The sequence below is a fragment of the Oncorhynchus mykiss genome, chromosome 10, assembly GCF_013265735.2.
Source record: "Oncorhynchus mykiss isolate Arlee chromosome 10, USDA_OmykA_1.1, whole genome shotgun sequence".
In the NCBI taxonomy this organism is placed as follows: domain Eukaryota; kingdom Metazoa; phylum Chordata; class Actinopteri; order Salmoniformes; family Salmonidae; genus Oncorhynchus; species Oncorhynchus mykiss.
In genome coordinates, this window is record NC_048574.1 from 56,598,794 (window position 1) to 56,613,458 (window position 14,665).

General features: G+C 44.4%; 1 protein-coding gene across 1 annotated transcript in view; it reads right to left on the bottom strand.

Moving 5' to 3' along the window:
- Positions 1-14,665, bottom strand: part of ctnna2 (catenin (cadherin-associated protein), alpha 2) — a 672,433-nt gene that overhangs the window by 623,881 nt on the left and 33,887 nt on the right. Inside the window, exon 2 of the mRNA XM_036933400.1 lies at positions 4,851-4,960. Within this exon, the coding sequence (XP_036789295.1) occupies positions 4,851-4,952 (102 nt within the window). The 5' untranslated portion in view covers positions 4,953-4,960. The remainder of the gene's footprint in view (positions 1-4,850; positions 4,961-14,665) is intronic.

The window sequence follows — 14,665 nt, forward strand, 5'->3', positions numbered from 1 at the left end:
TGTGTGTGATTAGCTCTCTCTGATTAAACTAGCGCTTCTCGCTAGCTAGCAAGAAGCCGAGCCAACTCATCCCTGTCAATGCCATTCTAAGTCTATTCACAAAGACACTGTCCATCCATCCATCCATTCACGCATTGATTTCAGTCATTTATTTAACTTGACCTGCCTGAGATTGAAGCCCAGAGAAAATATTTTGGTCTATTAAAAAATATATATATATATTTATGGTCTATTAAACTCAACGGTAGTGTGAATGCACGGCAAGTGGCACTTGAATTTCAACACCGAAGGTTCTTGAAGGTCGGAGTTACAGATGGCTGAAGTTAATCAAATGTGAAGTGCGCGCAGTCTCTCAGATAAAAGATGAAGCAGAATTAGTTCTAAAGTTGAATCACTGGTAAAGCTTTAGAAGTCTACGTTGGAGTGAGTGCTAACGACTGATCTCTGTTGGAGACCATGACATTTGGAAAAGTTTGAATTTTGGCAGCACTTGATTTCACAGGCCTTGAGTTTGATTTCAGATCACTTCGTTGATGCAACTACTGTAAATAAGGCTTATAAACAAATATGAGAACTACCCTAAACTATCCCAAACATGGAAACTGTCCAAAACTAGCCAATAATATGGAAACTAGTACAGTTGAAGTCGGAAGTTTACATACACCTTAGCCAAATACATTTCAACTCAGATTTTCGCAATTCATAACATTTAATCCTTGTAGAAATTCCCTGTCTTAGGTCAGTTAGGATCACCACTTTATTTTAAGAATGTGACATGTCAGAATAATAGTAGAGAATGATTTATATCAGCTTTTATTTCTTTCATCACATTCCCAGTGGGTAAGAAGTTTACATACACTCAATTAGTATTTGGTAGCATTGCCTTTAAATTGTTTAACTTAGGTCAAACCTATCAGGTAGCCTTCCACAAGTTTCCCACAATAAGTTGGGTGAATTTTGTCCCATTCCTCCTGACAGAGCTGGTGTCAGGTTTGTAGGCCTCCTTGCTCGCACACGCCTTTCCAGTTCTGCCCACAATTTCTCTATGGGAATGAGGTCAGGGCTTTGTGATGTTCACTCCAATACCTTGACTTTGTTGTCCTTAAGCATTTTGCCACAACTTTGGAAGTATGCTTGGGGTCATTGTCCATTTGCAACCAAGCTTTAACTTCCTGACTGATGTCTTGAGATGTTGCTTCAAAATATCCACATAATTGTCCTTCCTCATGCTGCCATCTATTTTGTGAAGCGCACCAGTCCCTCCTGCAGCAAAGCACCCCCACAACATGATGCTGCCACCCCTGTGCTTCACAGTTGGGATGGTGTTTTTTGGCTTGCAAGCTAGACCCGTTTTCCTCCAAACATTACAAGGGTCATTTTGGCCAAACAGTGCGATTTTTGTTTCATCAGACCAGAGGACATTTCTCCAAGAAGTATGATCTTTGTTCCCATGTGCAGTTGCAAACTGTTTTGGAGCAGTGGCTTCTTTCTTGCTGAGCGGCCTTTCAGGTTATGTTGATATAGGACTCGTTTTACTGTGGATTTAGATTATTTTGTACCCGTTTCCTCCAGCATCTTCACAATGTCCTTTGCTGTTGTTCTGAGATTGTACTTTGGTGCGAAAAGTACAAATCATTCATCTCTAGGAGACAGAACGCGTCTCCTTCCTGAGTGGTATGACGGCTGCATGGTCCCATGGTGTTTATACTTGCGTACTATTGTACGTGGTAACTTCAGTCGTTTGGAAATTGCTCCCAAGGATGAACCAGACTTGTGGAGGTTTCGGAGGTCTTGCTGATTTCTTTAGATTTTTCCATGATGTCAAGCGAAGAGGCACTGAGTTTGAAGGTAGGCCTTGAAATACATCCACAGGTACACCTCCAATTGACTCAAATGATGTCAATTAGCATTTCAGAAGCTTCTAAAGTCATGACATCATTTTCTGGAATTTTCCAAGCTGTTTAAAGGCACAGTCAACTTAGTATATGTAAACGTCTGACCGACTGGAATTGTGTTACAATGAATTATAAGTTAAATCATCTGTCTGTAAACAATTGTTGGAAAAGTTACTTGTGTCATGCACAAAGTAGATGTCCTAATCGACTTGCCAAAACTATAGTTTGTTAACAAGAATTTTGTGGAGTGGTTGAAAAACGAGTTTTAATGACTCCAACCTAAGTGTATGTAAACTTCCGACTTCAACTGTACATCCATCTGCCTTCCTCACTAAACTGTTAAGCCAAAATAGGTTGTGTACATCCGTAGATGCATCTACTGTCTGTGTAGACACATGCACAACCAATACAAGCCAAAAAACATTCTCTCATCTCTCCTTTACCCTCTTTCACCCCTTCACCCGCTACTCTTCTTTGCTCCTCCGTCTTCTCTTTCCCTGTCTGTTTCCCTTTCCTGTTCTCGTTGAAGCGGCACGGTACAGATGAGACAACCGCTTGACAGATAGTTGTCACAGGCCGTGACAAAAAAAAGGTTCACATTTCATTCAAAATAAATTCTATCATCCCTCCCTGGCAAATATAAAAATGGGCGGAAGAGTAGGAAACAGATGGGGGGAAAAAAGTGCCTGAAATGAACCAAATCAATCACACAGGCTTTGTCTTAGCAAAAATGTTTCCTCTCCTCTTCAAATCAAATCTCGCTGTTGTCTCCCTTCGAGCTGTGATCTTAGCGTTTCCCGCTGCTGCCCTCTTTGGAGACCGGCTGTCTTCATGAACTATGTGATCGTGTAATAGATGAAGTATAGCATATTCATATTTTACTGCACTGTTGAGCTGCAGTATAGTGACCGATGCTATCTTGCTAAGTTGGTCTCAGTCTCCGTCGGAGCAGTATAGGAGAGTCAGGAAGTCCCTTTACAGGGGAGGGGGGGGGGGGGGGGGGGGGGGGGGGCTGTCCATGGTGGAAGCCTTTTCCCTCACACAGCAGCGAGAGGAAGAGGGCAATGCTCCACTCCCAGTGTTCATAAACACACACACTAATGTCTCTCTCATCCACAAATAGACAAACAAAAGCTGACTCTCTCATCTCTAGCTCAGAGCAGTGTGCGTGTGGTGTATTATCTATGCCATGTGCCTCCCAGCGTGGGGGCCTCCTATGGGAAGCCCTCAGCCACATCACGTTCTGCTGACCAAACTCTAGCAACACTGTGTGTGTGTGTTTGTGTGTGTGTGTGTGTGTGTGTGCGTGCGCGTGCATGTGTGCGTGCGTTTGCAATACAATGTTAACCAAAGAACTGCCGGTGACTTTCAACTGTCCTTGCCGTCGTCACCACAAAACAACCAGCACATACACACTAGGACTACTAATGAACTGGCGTTTGACAAGCAACCAATTGCCACACAGCACTACAAGCTACACGTTCTGGTTAATTTTGCTTCATCACAGAATACAGGCTAATTCCCGCAACCTTGTCCGAAACCTTTTGCTTTCTTTGGAATAACAAATCTCAGTGCCTCAGAAGGAAATCAAATTCCATTCTCTATTTTCTCACACATCAAGTCATGCTTTAAAGATCGCATCTGTTTGGCTGTTGTTGCTTGCTTGTTAAGCCAGTCGTCCAGGGACGCCAGAACCATCCGTCACTAACCCAGAAATAAAATCAACAGCAGAGATTAAAGAGAACGGAAATTATGCTTGATACAATGGGGCAGACCGAAGCTGGCAAGAAGTGTAGAATCAATACTTCCAAAACTCTCAAGGGGAAGCTGGAGTAAAGGGGTTGTAGAATATAAGGCTAAACAGTAAGTCTAGCATTTTCAAAACAGATACGGACAGTGTGTGTGTGTGTGTGTGTGTGTGTGCGCGCTGCTACCTGCTGCCTGCCCAGAAGCTGCAGGTTTATCAAAGCTGTTTTAGAGAAGCGGTTGCTAAGCACGCTAGTTTCTGGGGAATGCCTCTATGGAAAGAATAACTTTTATCTTTTGAAGCCTTTCCCATACAGAATCTCTCTGCCTGCTAGTCTCTCTGCTAGTCATTCCAGCATGTTGTCAGCTTTGTTGTCAGCTATAACCAGAGAGTGTGAGTTTGGCTGGGTTTGATCCCAAGTCTCCTGTGCACCACAAGACTGTTAGCCCAACAAGCTAAAGCCAAGGCAGCAACCCAGGCAAGGTTACTCATCACAAGACTGCGTTAGCACAACGAGCTAAATCCTAGGCAGCAGCCCAGGCAAGGTTACTCATCACAAAACTGCACTAGCACAACGAGGCTAAATCCTAGGCAGCAGCCCAGGCAAGGTTACTCATCACAAGACTGCTTTAGCCCAACGAGCTAAAGCCTAGGCAGCAGCCCAGGCAAGGTTACTCATCACAAGACTGCGATAGCCCAACAAGCTAAAGCCTAGGCAGCAGCCCAGGCAAGGTTACTCATCACAAGACTGCGTTAGCCCAACGAGCTAAAGCCTAGGCAGCAGCCCAGGCAAGGTTACTCATCACAAGACTGCGTTAGCCCAACGAGCTAAAGCCTAGGCAGCAGCCCAGGCAAGGTTACTCATCACAAGATCGTGGTTCGCGGGACCACCTCTGATAAAACTGTCTCTCACTAGCCAGATGACTTGGTTTATCCAACCCCAGTATAGCTTAGATTTTTATAACCAGTGACTTTATTACCAGTAAAACCAGAAAGCGTCTTACCTTGTCGCTAGCTATAACCAGTGAGTAAGTGACCAGCTGGGTTTACACCAAGGTCTCCGGGCAAGACAGGTGAAGCCCAAGGCTACAGTTTAGGCAGCACGGTTACTCGTCCCGCGATCGCGGTTCGCTGAACCACCTCCGTTACCCCCAACGACTATGTTAGCCCGGTGAGCTGAAGCCTCTGCTAAAGCTATGTGTCCCTACCTGTGTGACCAGGGGCTCCAGCAGCCGCTCCACGGTCAGGGTGCGGATCTCCAGACTCTTGGGGTCCCATTTCAACAGGATGGGGGACGTAGCGGTGGTCATGGTCTCTGCTGGAGGAACAAACAAAGAGACAAGTTAGAAAAACACACGTATTTGGTTCGCGGCAAAACAAAAGAGAGAGAGAGAGAGCGCGAGAGAAAGAGAGAGCTTGTTCTTTCAGCGGCGAGGCCTTTTTCGAAGAATGCCCCGTTTATTTCTCCCTCTATTCCTAGGCAGTGACACTTCATGCACCATCGACAGCCGTTTAAAAGAGGGACGGATTAGAGAGTGGGAAACTGAAACGGAGGAGTTTGGTGGAGTCGCTTTAGAGCTTCGCGTTTCCTTTTCGACGGGGAGAGACAAACTATTTCGGACAGAGGAGACTAGTGGGATGGTGGCAAGCGCCTCAAAACACACTCGAAAGAGAAGCATATCAACTCTACCCCCTGGTTCAGCCAATACGTATCAAAATTGGGGAAACAATGGAGACTTTAAACATATTCCTACTTCTGCAAACCTGGGCATGGACCAGAGAGTCTCTGCCATAGCCGTGGGAAGTAGTTTTGGGGTGGGGGTGCTGCGATTTAGCAACAAGAATTGCCAGCGCCGAAGACGTCTGAATCGATCCACTAATCCAGGACTAGTAGACCCAGTGCAATACCCTTTGTGACAACATTTCAACTAAATGTATTTGAGTGTTTACCCGCATTTATAACTCGAGTCGGATAATTATCTGTACAAAACAGATCATCTGACATCTGTGGAATATAAAAAAAAAACACATGTTTTCCAGTTGGAGATACTTTGCAAATTGATCTTATATCTATGTGAAAACAGAAATGGTCTATTCATTCCTTTTTCCCCATTTTAGTAGACACTCTTATCCAGAGCAACTTACAGTAGTGAATGCATGCATTGTCCCATGGGAATCGAACCAACAACCCTAGCATTGCAACCGCCATGGTCTACCAACTGAGCCACATGATCACACCACAAGCCACATGATGTCTCAATGTACTCAATGACTGTATTGTGCATTGTTTTTCTTCTTGGTGATGGAAGGTACAAACCTGGATGACCAGCCTATGTACTATACAGTAATGTATTTACATTAAGTGGTTTGTAATAATAGTAAATTCATACTGCACAAAAAAAGTGGTTGTTTTCCATGTTATTTGAAAAAAAAGGAATTTGATGTTGTAACGCTTGTCGTCTGGGGAAGGAGAGGAGGACCAAGGTGCAGCATGGTAAGTGTTCATATTTTAATGAACACTGAAAACAAAACAAACAACCAACCAACCAACGACCAGTCCTGTAAGGTGCAACACAACACTAAACAGAAAATAACCACCCACAAAACACAATGGAAAACAGGCTACCTAAATATGGTTCTCAATCAGGGACAACGATTGACAGCTGCCTCTGATTGAGAACCATACCAGGCCAAACACAGAAATAGAAAATCATAGACAAACTAACATAGACAACCCACCCAACTCACGCCCTGACCATACTAAAACAAAAGACAAAACAAAGGAACTAAGGTCAGAACGTGACAGATGTTTATGTTTTGTGTCTTTGACCATCATTTTGCACCTTTTGATATACATGTTTGAGGACAGGGTTTTGTTATTTCTAGATTCCATTAGAATGACATCACAGAGAAAGGGACAGTGCAACAACTCTCACAAATCCAAACTATTGAATCCTGCAAGACACTACAGAGGTCCATGTCGGTCCACCAACGCAAGTAAAGGGCCAGTGCACTACTTTAGTGAAAAAAATACATGCAAATGACGAAAGAAATCAGGCAAAAGACCACTGATTGCATTAAAGGGCGCCTACACCACTCGCATCTCCACCCATGGAGGCCGCTGAGGGGAGGACAGCTCATAATAACGTCTAGAACGGAGTCATGTGTTTGATCTATTTGATACCATTCCACATCACTACCACGAGCCCATTCTCCCCAATGAAGTTGCCACCAACCTCCTGTGAACTCGGCAGTTAAAGATTCACAGTAAAGACACCTCCACGTTAACTAGAATAAAAGAGTCTGTGCCGAGATTCTTTAATGGTGTTGTGTTGAAGTGTTTTTACTCAGGCTTGAATGTGATTCAGGGACACCTCGCACTGTTTTTGCCTACTGCCTTCAAACCCGATTGTCATTCAGAAGAGTGTGTTGGCCTAGATTTGTCTCTCAGTCTCTATCATTCCTTTCGGTGGGACCGAGAGCGAGCAAGTGGGATTCTGATTACTAAAAACACATGTGGGTACAAAGCTTGAGCAGTGGCTTTGAAGAACAGAGCTAATATATGCAGGTGAGTCTCTGATTAAGGCAGGAAACTGAGGCGGGGAGACACAGGCAGGGATCCATTTGGAAATATGAGAGCGAAAGAGAGAGAGCGAGAGAGAGGGAGAGAGAGAGAAGTTTGTCTGAGGTGAGTTGAAAAGTACAGAACTAAGTGGAATTCCAATGATCACCATTGAAAAAACCCTTAGGAGTATATAGCTGAGGCGAGAAGTACCAGTCACATTTAAATTAAGTCTAATCCAAATCGGTTCTATTAACAAATTAGCTACCTATAATTCCGAAGAGTAATACCAAGCAACACACAGATGTGGCCATACGCACGCACGCACGCACGCACACACACACACGCACACACACACACACACCCTGAGGCAAAGTCTAAACCCTGACATATGCTTGTGTAGGGGCCTCCTCCTATAGACTATACTATTGTCAGTAGGGGGATCTGACTCACTGGGGTTATTTGGGGTCGATAGAGTCCACAGCAGAAGGATGGAGAGGGGCAGAGGAGGGAGGAGGGCTGCCATTACCATGGGAACGTGAAGCTAAGCAACACTCCAGTCCAATGTTGCCAGCTGGGGCATGTGGCCGGGGGTCCAGTGCCTCTGTCTGGTGGACGGGGACGAGGGGGGGGGGGGGGGGGGGGGGGGGGGGGGGGGGGGGGGGGGGGGGGGGGGGGGGGGGAGACGAGGGGGGACGAGGGTTGAGGGAAATTGAGGGTTCTGGACTAAGGGCTTCTAAAACAAGGCTGGGAGTGAATAAAGCTTCTGGGAAGACTGGCCAGCATTAAGCTCTCCTTCTCTTCTATGGTAGATAAATATGCTCCACATGAAGTCTATACCTACAAAGACAAAATCTTGCCTACTAGCCTAAATTAGGAATATTTCAAATAGTATCACATGAACAGGAAACACATTGCATAATCTACCTTGTAAGAAGCCTAATTGAGTGGCTCTTCCCACACAGAAAGGAGACATGGAAGTAAAGCGTTTATTTTGAAATGTCAGGAATTGCCCAAAATACATGTAGGCCTTTACAAACTCCTGGAATTAAACCCCAAAATAAGAGTCCTTTGCAGTGAGGATGAGTTCAGACAGACTGCACACACACACACACACAGGCAGAGTCGCACAGACACACATACACACACGTACAGCAGAGTAAAGTGTGCCCTCGCTGACATTTCTCTGACATTCACTGACATTTGTGGAACAAACATCAGAAGTAATGTATGTTTACAGCCGGGGAGAGGTTCATTAGGTGAAGCTAATTTAGAGCAAATTAATGCAATCGCTTCTCCAGACGACTTTTTCCTTACAGTCGATGTCCACGCACCCGCGAAAATATCCGGTATTTTTTGTTGTTGTTGCATGAAATGGTCCCCCCAGTTCTCTACTAGCTTATACCAACCCATGTCGTAATTGATAGAACAGGGAACCCCACATGCAAGAGAAAATAAGAAATAGAGGACAAACGAGAAGACCAGAAATGTAATGCGTTTTCCCCTGACGTTTGATCTCCCAATGAATGTCCGTTGGCAGCCCGAAACAGAGCAAGCCGAGTGACAAATGCCTCTAATTGCAAAACTACGTCATTGATCAACTCTGAAAATACACCGGGAAAGAAAATACCGATGTGGAAGTAGCACTGCATTATAGCGCGCACATTCTACTTGCTACTCAGACATCACTCACACCTTGTCCTCAGCTCCCCTCTCTCTCCCCGCGGGCGGTACCGTTTCATACCGGTAGACACGTTCAAGTACAACTTAAGACAGTGGGACAACGAACAATAATGGACAACGGACAATAGTCATATGCCCTTCTGTGGAATTACTAACGGCTCTGGACAATTGGGAAATGTCAAGGGGGGCGTATTCCCTTCTTTTCTTCTCCAGAAATACCCCGGAGAGGAAGAAAGGAGAGAAGGAGAAAAATAAAAGTACCAACACCTGTAACTAATGCAACTGTCGACGCCATGGCAACAGCGAAAGAGAGTGGCGCTTGTCGATGGTTCCGTTCCAAATGGCACTTTATTCCATATATAGTGCATTACTTTTGAACAGGACCCTGGCTCTGGTTAAACGTAGTGCACTATATAGGGAACAGGGTGCCATTTTGGGACGCAAAACCTAGGCTACACAATGCGTTACTTTGAAGTCGTATGTAACGCTGGACTATGAGGTCTGTAATAGGTAATGGAAGAGGTTGCTATGAAGAGGTATGAGCAGGTATGAGGTAGAACAAAGGATTGAGTTAGAGATAGTGTTAAGCTAATCTAAGGATATTGAAGTGGTTCAGGTGAACTACGGATGTATACTGAACAAACACATAAACTCAACATGCAACAATTTCAACGATTTTACTTAGTTACAGTTAATATAAGGAAATCAGTCAAATTAAATGAATTAATGAGGCCCTAATCTATGGATTTCACATGACTGGGCAGGGGCACAGCCATGGGTAGGCCTGGGAGGCCATAGGCCCACCTACCTGGGAGCCAGGGCCACCATCTAGGGAGCCAGGCCCAGCCAATCAAAATGGGGTTTTCCCTACAAAAGGGCTTTATTACAGACAGCATTAATCCTCAATTTCCTCAGCTGTCCGAGTGGATGGTCTCAGATGATCTCGCAGGTGAAGAAGCTGGATGTGGAGGTCCTGGGCTGGCGTGGTTACATGTGGTTGTGAGGCCGTTTGGACATGTAGCCAAATTCTCTAAAACAACATTAGAGGCAGGTTATGGTAGATAAATGAACATGAAAGTATCTGCTCTGGTGGACATTCCTGCAGTCAGCATGCCAATTGCACACTCCCTCAAAACCTGAGACATCTGTGGCATTGTGTTGTGTGACAAAACTCTAACACATTTTAGAGTGGCCATTTATTGTCCTCAGCACAAGGTGCACCTGTCTAATGATCATGCTGTTTAATCAGCTTCTTGATATGCCACACCTGTCAGGAGGATGGATTATCTTGGCAAAGTAGAAATGCTCACTAAAATGGATGCAAAGAAATGTGTGCCCCAAATTTGAGAGAAGTAAGCTTTTCGTGCGTATGGAACATTTCTGGGATCTTTTATTTCAGCTCATGAAACATAGGACCAACACTGTACATGTTGTGTTTATATTTTTGTTCAGTATATTTTGTCTCTGCCCCCCCCCCCCCCCCCCCCCCCCCCCCCCCCCCCCCCCCAACACACACACACACACTAACAATGCTGTTGGGGCACACATTTCTTTACATCCATTTTAGTGAGCTTTTCTACTTTGCCAAGATAATCCATCCTCCACAAGCGGCCAACCTCCACCTTTTCTAAACAATAATAATTCAGTTTCAGCTCTGAACACAACAACAGTAGAAGAAGGAAGGTAATGACAACTGTTGGGGGTTATGGTGTGAATTTCAAAGTCTTTTGTTACAGAAGCTGTTGATCATTTATGCCATGGTCGAGAGAGAATTATTATGATGCGCATGAGAAGAGAGCCTGCATGTTACACACACGCACACACACACACACACACATATTCTCCCCACAGAGAACAGGCCTAGAGGATGTCCTGCTGGCAACTGATGTGACGTAGATCATTGTTGGCAGTGCATTATGCCACTGTAATGTCACAAACAACGTCCCGTCTGTGGATATATTCACATAATGCCTTGCTGTTATCAGATGAAGGCTACACACTGCCAAGATGGCTGAAACGCTGACATGGCTTCAATACAACACAATTGTTTTTATTGTTCCGACATCCAAGCCAACTCTTTGTATGCGCTCTGTCTCTCTCATTCTCTTTCTCTCTTTCTCTGTTTGTTTCTCTCTCTTTGGTACACCCACCCACCCTCTCTCTCTCTCTCTCCCTCTCTCTCTCTCTCTCTCTCTCTCTCTGTCTCTCTCTCTCTCTCTCTCTCTCTCTCTCTCTCTCTCTTTCTCTCTCTCTCTCCCTCTCTCCCTCTCTCTCTCTCCCTCTCTCTCCCTCTCTCTCTCTCTCTATATCTCTCTCTCTTTCTCTCTCTTTCTCTCTCTCGCCCTCTCTCGCTGCCAAGATGGCTAACCACCGCCGTGCTTTTGTGATATTCAAAAACTGAAAAGTATTGTTCACACAAAACAGCAGGTGTTGACAGCAAAAGAATGAGCCAAGAAAGAGCGAAGCATATTTTCTCTTGAATTGCCTTGGGCTGACTCACAGGAAATATCTTGAAAAATATCTGCAGAGGGAAGAGTGTGAAATTCCATTGGATGGTTATAGCCAGTTATTTTTTATTGATGGTTTGTGTGGATATAACATTTCACCCAATATCCACACCTCTTAAACATTGTAAGCTAAGATGCATATTGTAGAGAAAACATGTTTCCCTCTTGAATTGCCTTGGTTAGACTTGGCAAATTACAGAAAACAAATCTTTAAACATATCTGCAGATGGAAGATTGTGAAACTGCAGTCGGTCATAGGCAGTAATGGTTATTGATGGTTATGTGGATATAACATTTCAAAATGTAATGCAACCCTCAATTTCCCAACACAGATGTCGGATCTTCATTTGAGCCAGTTTACTGCAGCAGGAAAACAATCCTGCAGCAACAGGACATGTGAGTTATTATGCAGACTCGAATTAATGGATTTTTTTTGCAGGAGGTTTTTGGGTTGATACATTTGACCTTTTAAAGTGGAAATGACAAACTTTAGAAGCCTTCTTAAACCTCAAACACAACAAGTTTGGATTTCCTGCTATGAAGGAAAAGTCTCAACAACAAAAGATCCTACATCTGCATCTACAACTCTCAAATTTTGTAACCCAAGACGCATATTGTAGCGGAAGCAAATGCACACACACACACACATACCACAGTCCTATCAGTCACAAACACTGAGTGCACACGCGCACACACACAGGCTTGTGCTGAGGAAGGGAGAGCGAGAGGGAAGGAAAGTGTGTGTGAGAGTCTGACAGTGGAGCAGAGCAGTGTGCGTGGAGCAGAGCGCCCCCAGTGAGCCAAATCATTTACTATTCCACTTTTCTAATGAACTACAACTCATGTTCAAACGAGCCACGCGAGAGGAGAAGAGTAGAGGAGAGAGGCACAAAGTGAGAGAGAGAGAGATTGTGTGTGTGTGTGTGTGTGTGTGTGTGTGTATGTGTGTGTGTGTGTGTGTGTGTGCGTGCATCCGTGCGTGCGTGCGTGTGTGTGTGCGTGCGTGCGTGTGTGTGAGAGGAGCAAGAGACAGAGAGAGAGAGATAAAGAAAGAGAGAACCTGAGCTCTGTCTAGCAGGGGGGCACTTGGCTCGGCCTCACAGCCCTTCCTTAATGCAACCACAGGTAAACAAACAACAAACAATAAGTAAACACATGTAAACAAACAAGAAACAATAAGGAAACACATGCAGTCAAAGACCATCAGAGAACGATCACAGAGGTACTGCTGCTTCAAAATAGCGAGGAACCACTCACAAGTGGGAACAGGTCAGTGTGATTAGCATCATTAGGCCCTTCACTCTGAAGGGTTGTGATTCATTCATGGGAGACAGTGACCCAGGTAAACAAAACCAAAGCATGGATTGCTATCTTACCGTGTCCATAGACTGCTTATGGGGGAAGGAACCATCATGTCATTTTGTCATTTAGGTTCACTATACCTTTAATTAAACACAGGCCGACATGGATGGTGTTTGTGTTTGCGAACTAATGGAAAGAGCAGTCAGTAAATATTCTAACAACTGGGAATGGGCAACTATGGTGTGAGAAACACGGAGAATCAACACTGAGAGGGAATTTAGTTCATGCCATTATAATCCAATCAGTTCAAGAGATGAATTCATACTCAAATCATGAACTGAAAAGTGGCCATTACTTTCAGAGAGGACGGAAGAGAGAGAGAGAGAGTGTTCGTGTGTGTGTCCTCTCCAGGTTGTTGGCCTGATGGGCTTGGTGGCAGAGGAGAGGATTAGAAACAGAGAGAGATGGGGAACAACCAGCCCTGAACAGGAGTAACCCTCCTCACTGTTCCACTACTGAGAGTTCTGTAGAGAGGAGAGAGAAAACACACACCTTCTGCTGTAGGGATTGGGATTTGTTAATGTTATTTAACCTTTATTTAACTAGGCAAGTCAGTTAAGGACAAATTCTTATTTACAATGACTGCCTACCCAGCCAAACCCAGACGACGCTGGGCCAATTGTGCGCCGCCCTATGGGACTCCCAATCACGTCTGGTTGTGATGTAGCCTGGATTTAAACCAGGTACTGCAGTGACGCCTCGTGCACTGAGATGCAGTGTCTTAGACCACTGCATCACTTGGGAGCCCAATGCGGAGGGTAGTCGGAGGAGATGGTCTTTGGACCAAGATAAGTCAGGGTCATCTCTTTGATGGGTTTACCCTGCTCTGGCTCAGAGAGGAGAGGAGAAGGGCTAAGCTCAAATACTGGTTTCTTGTCATCTCCTCCTCTTTACTCTCTCATCTCTGCGCTGCACGTAAAGAGTGTGTGTGTGTGCATGGGCATGTGTGTGAGTGTGTGCGTTCGTCACGTTTGTGAATCCATGTCAAATGCCAATACAGATGAAGGATCTTAATTTGAGCCAGTTTTCTACGTCCGAAAAATAATCCTGCAGCAAAAGGAAATTGGACATTTGTATAGGGGTTGATACACTTTTCGTCAAGGAAAAAGCAAGTCTGAAATTTCAATGTCGAAATTATAAACTTTTAAAATCCTTTTTCAAACTCAAATATACTACAAGTTGGCACAGGCACATTTTCAGCAACAAAAGAGTAATCAAATTAAGATCATACATCTGTCTGTGTGTGTGTGTGTGTGTGCGTACGCGCATAAGAGCGTGCATGCGTGTGCAAATTGACTGTATTCGAGAGTAGCCCACCAATTGAACCTCGTAGCACGTATCTGAGAAATCCCAGAGTATTTGGTGAGAGTGTGGAGCTATTTGGAGCTTTTTAAATATGTTGTGTTTTTTTTTGTTTGTTATTTAAATCCCCCTGAAACCCAAAAGGATAGAATGACCCATTTTCCAGTTCCCCAAATTGCGTCTTACTGCTAAATCTTATGAAACGTGGCTGCCCCGGAGCAGTGTGGATTAGACAGAAGATTAAGAAACAGAGAAAAAGAAGAGGGGTAAACATTGTGTAGTGTGTATACACAGAAAAACACGTGCGCACAACGCACACATGCTGAAACACACACATACATACACATAAGTAAACTGCTCACCTATGTTTTCACAAAAATATCCAATGTATATATATATATATTGTAATGGTGAGAGGTTGCCAAGGTTACCAAGTTGTGGGGGTATGATATTTGTGCATCTAACTTTCTCACTCATTATTTCTCACGATCCATTCAGGGCGATCCGTAATCAAGGTAGCATCCACATTAATGTAGCGGTGTTTAGAAACATATTCTATTCTTATTTAAAATAAAAGTCACGACAAAATGACACAACACATTATTTA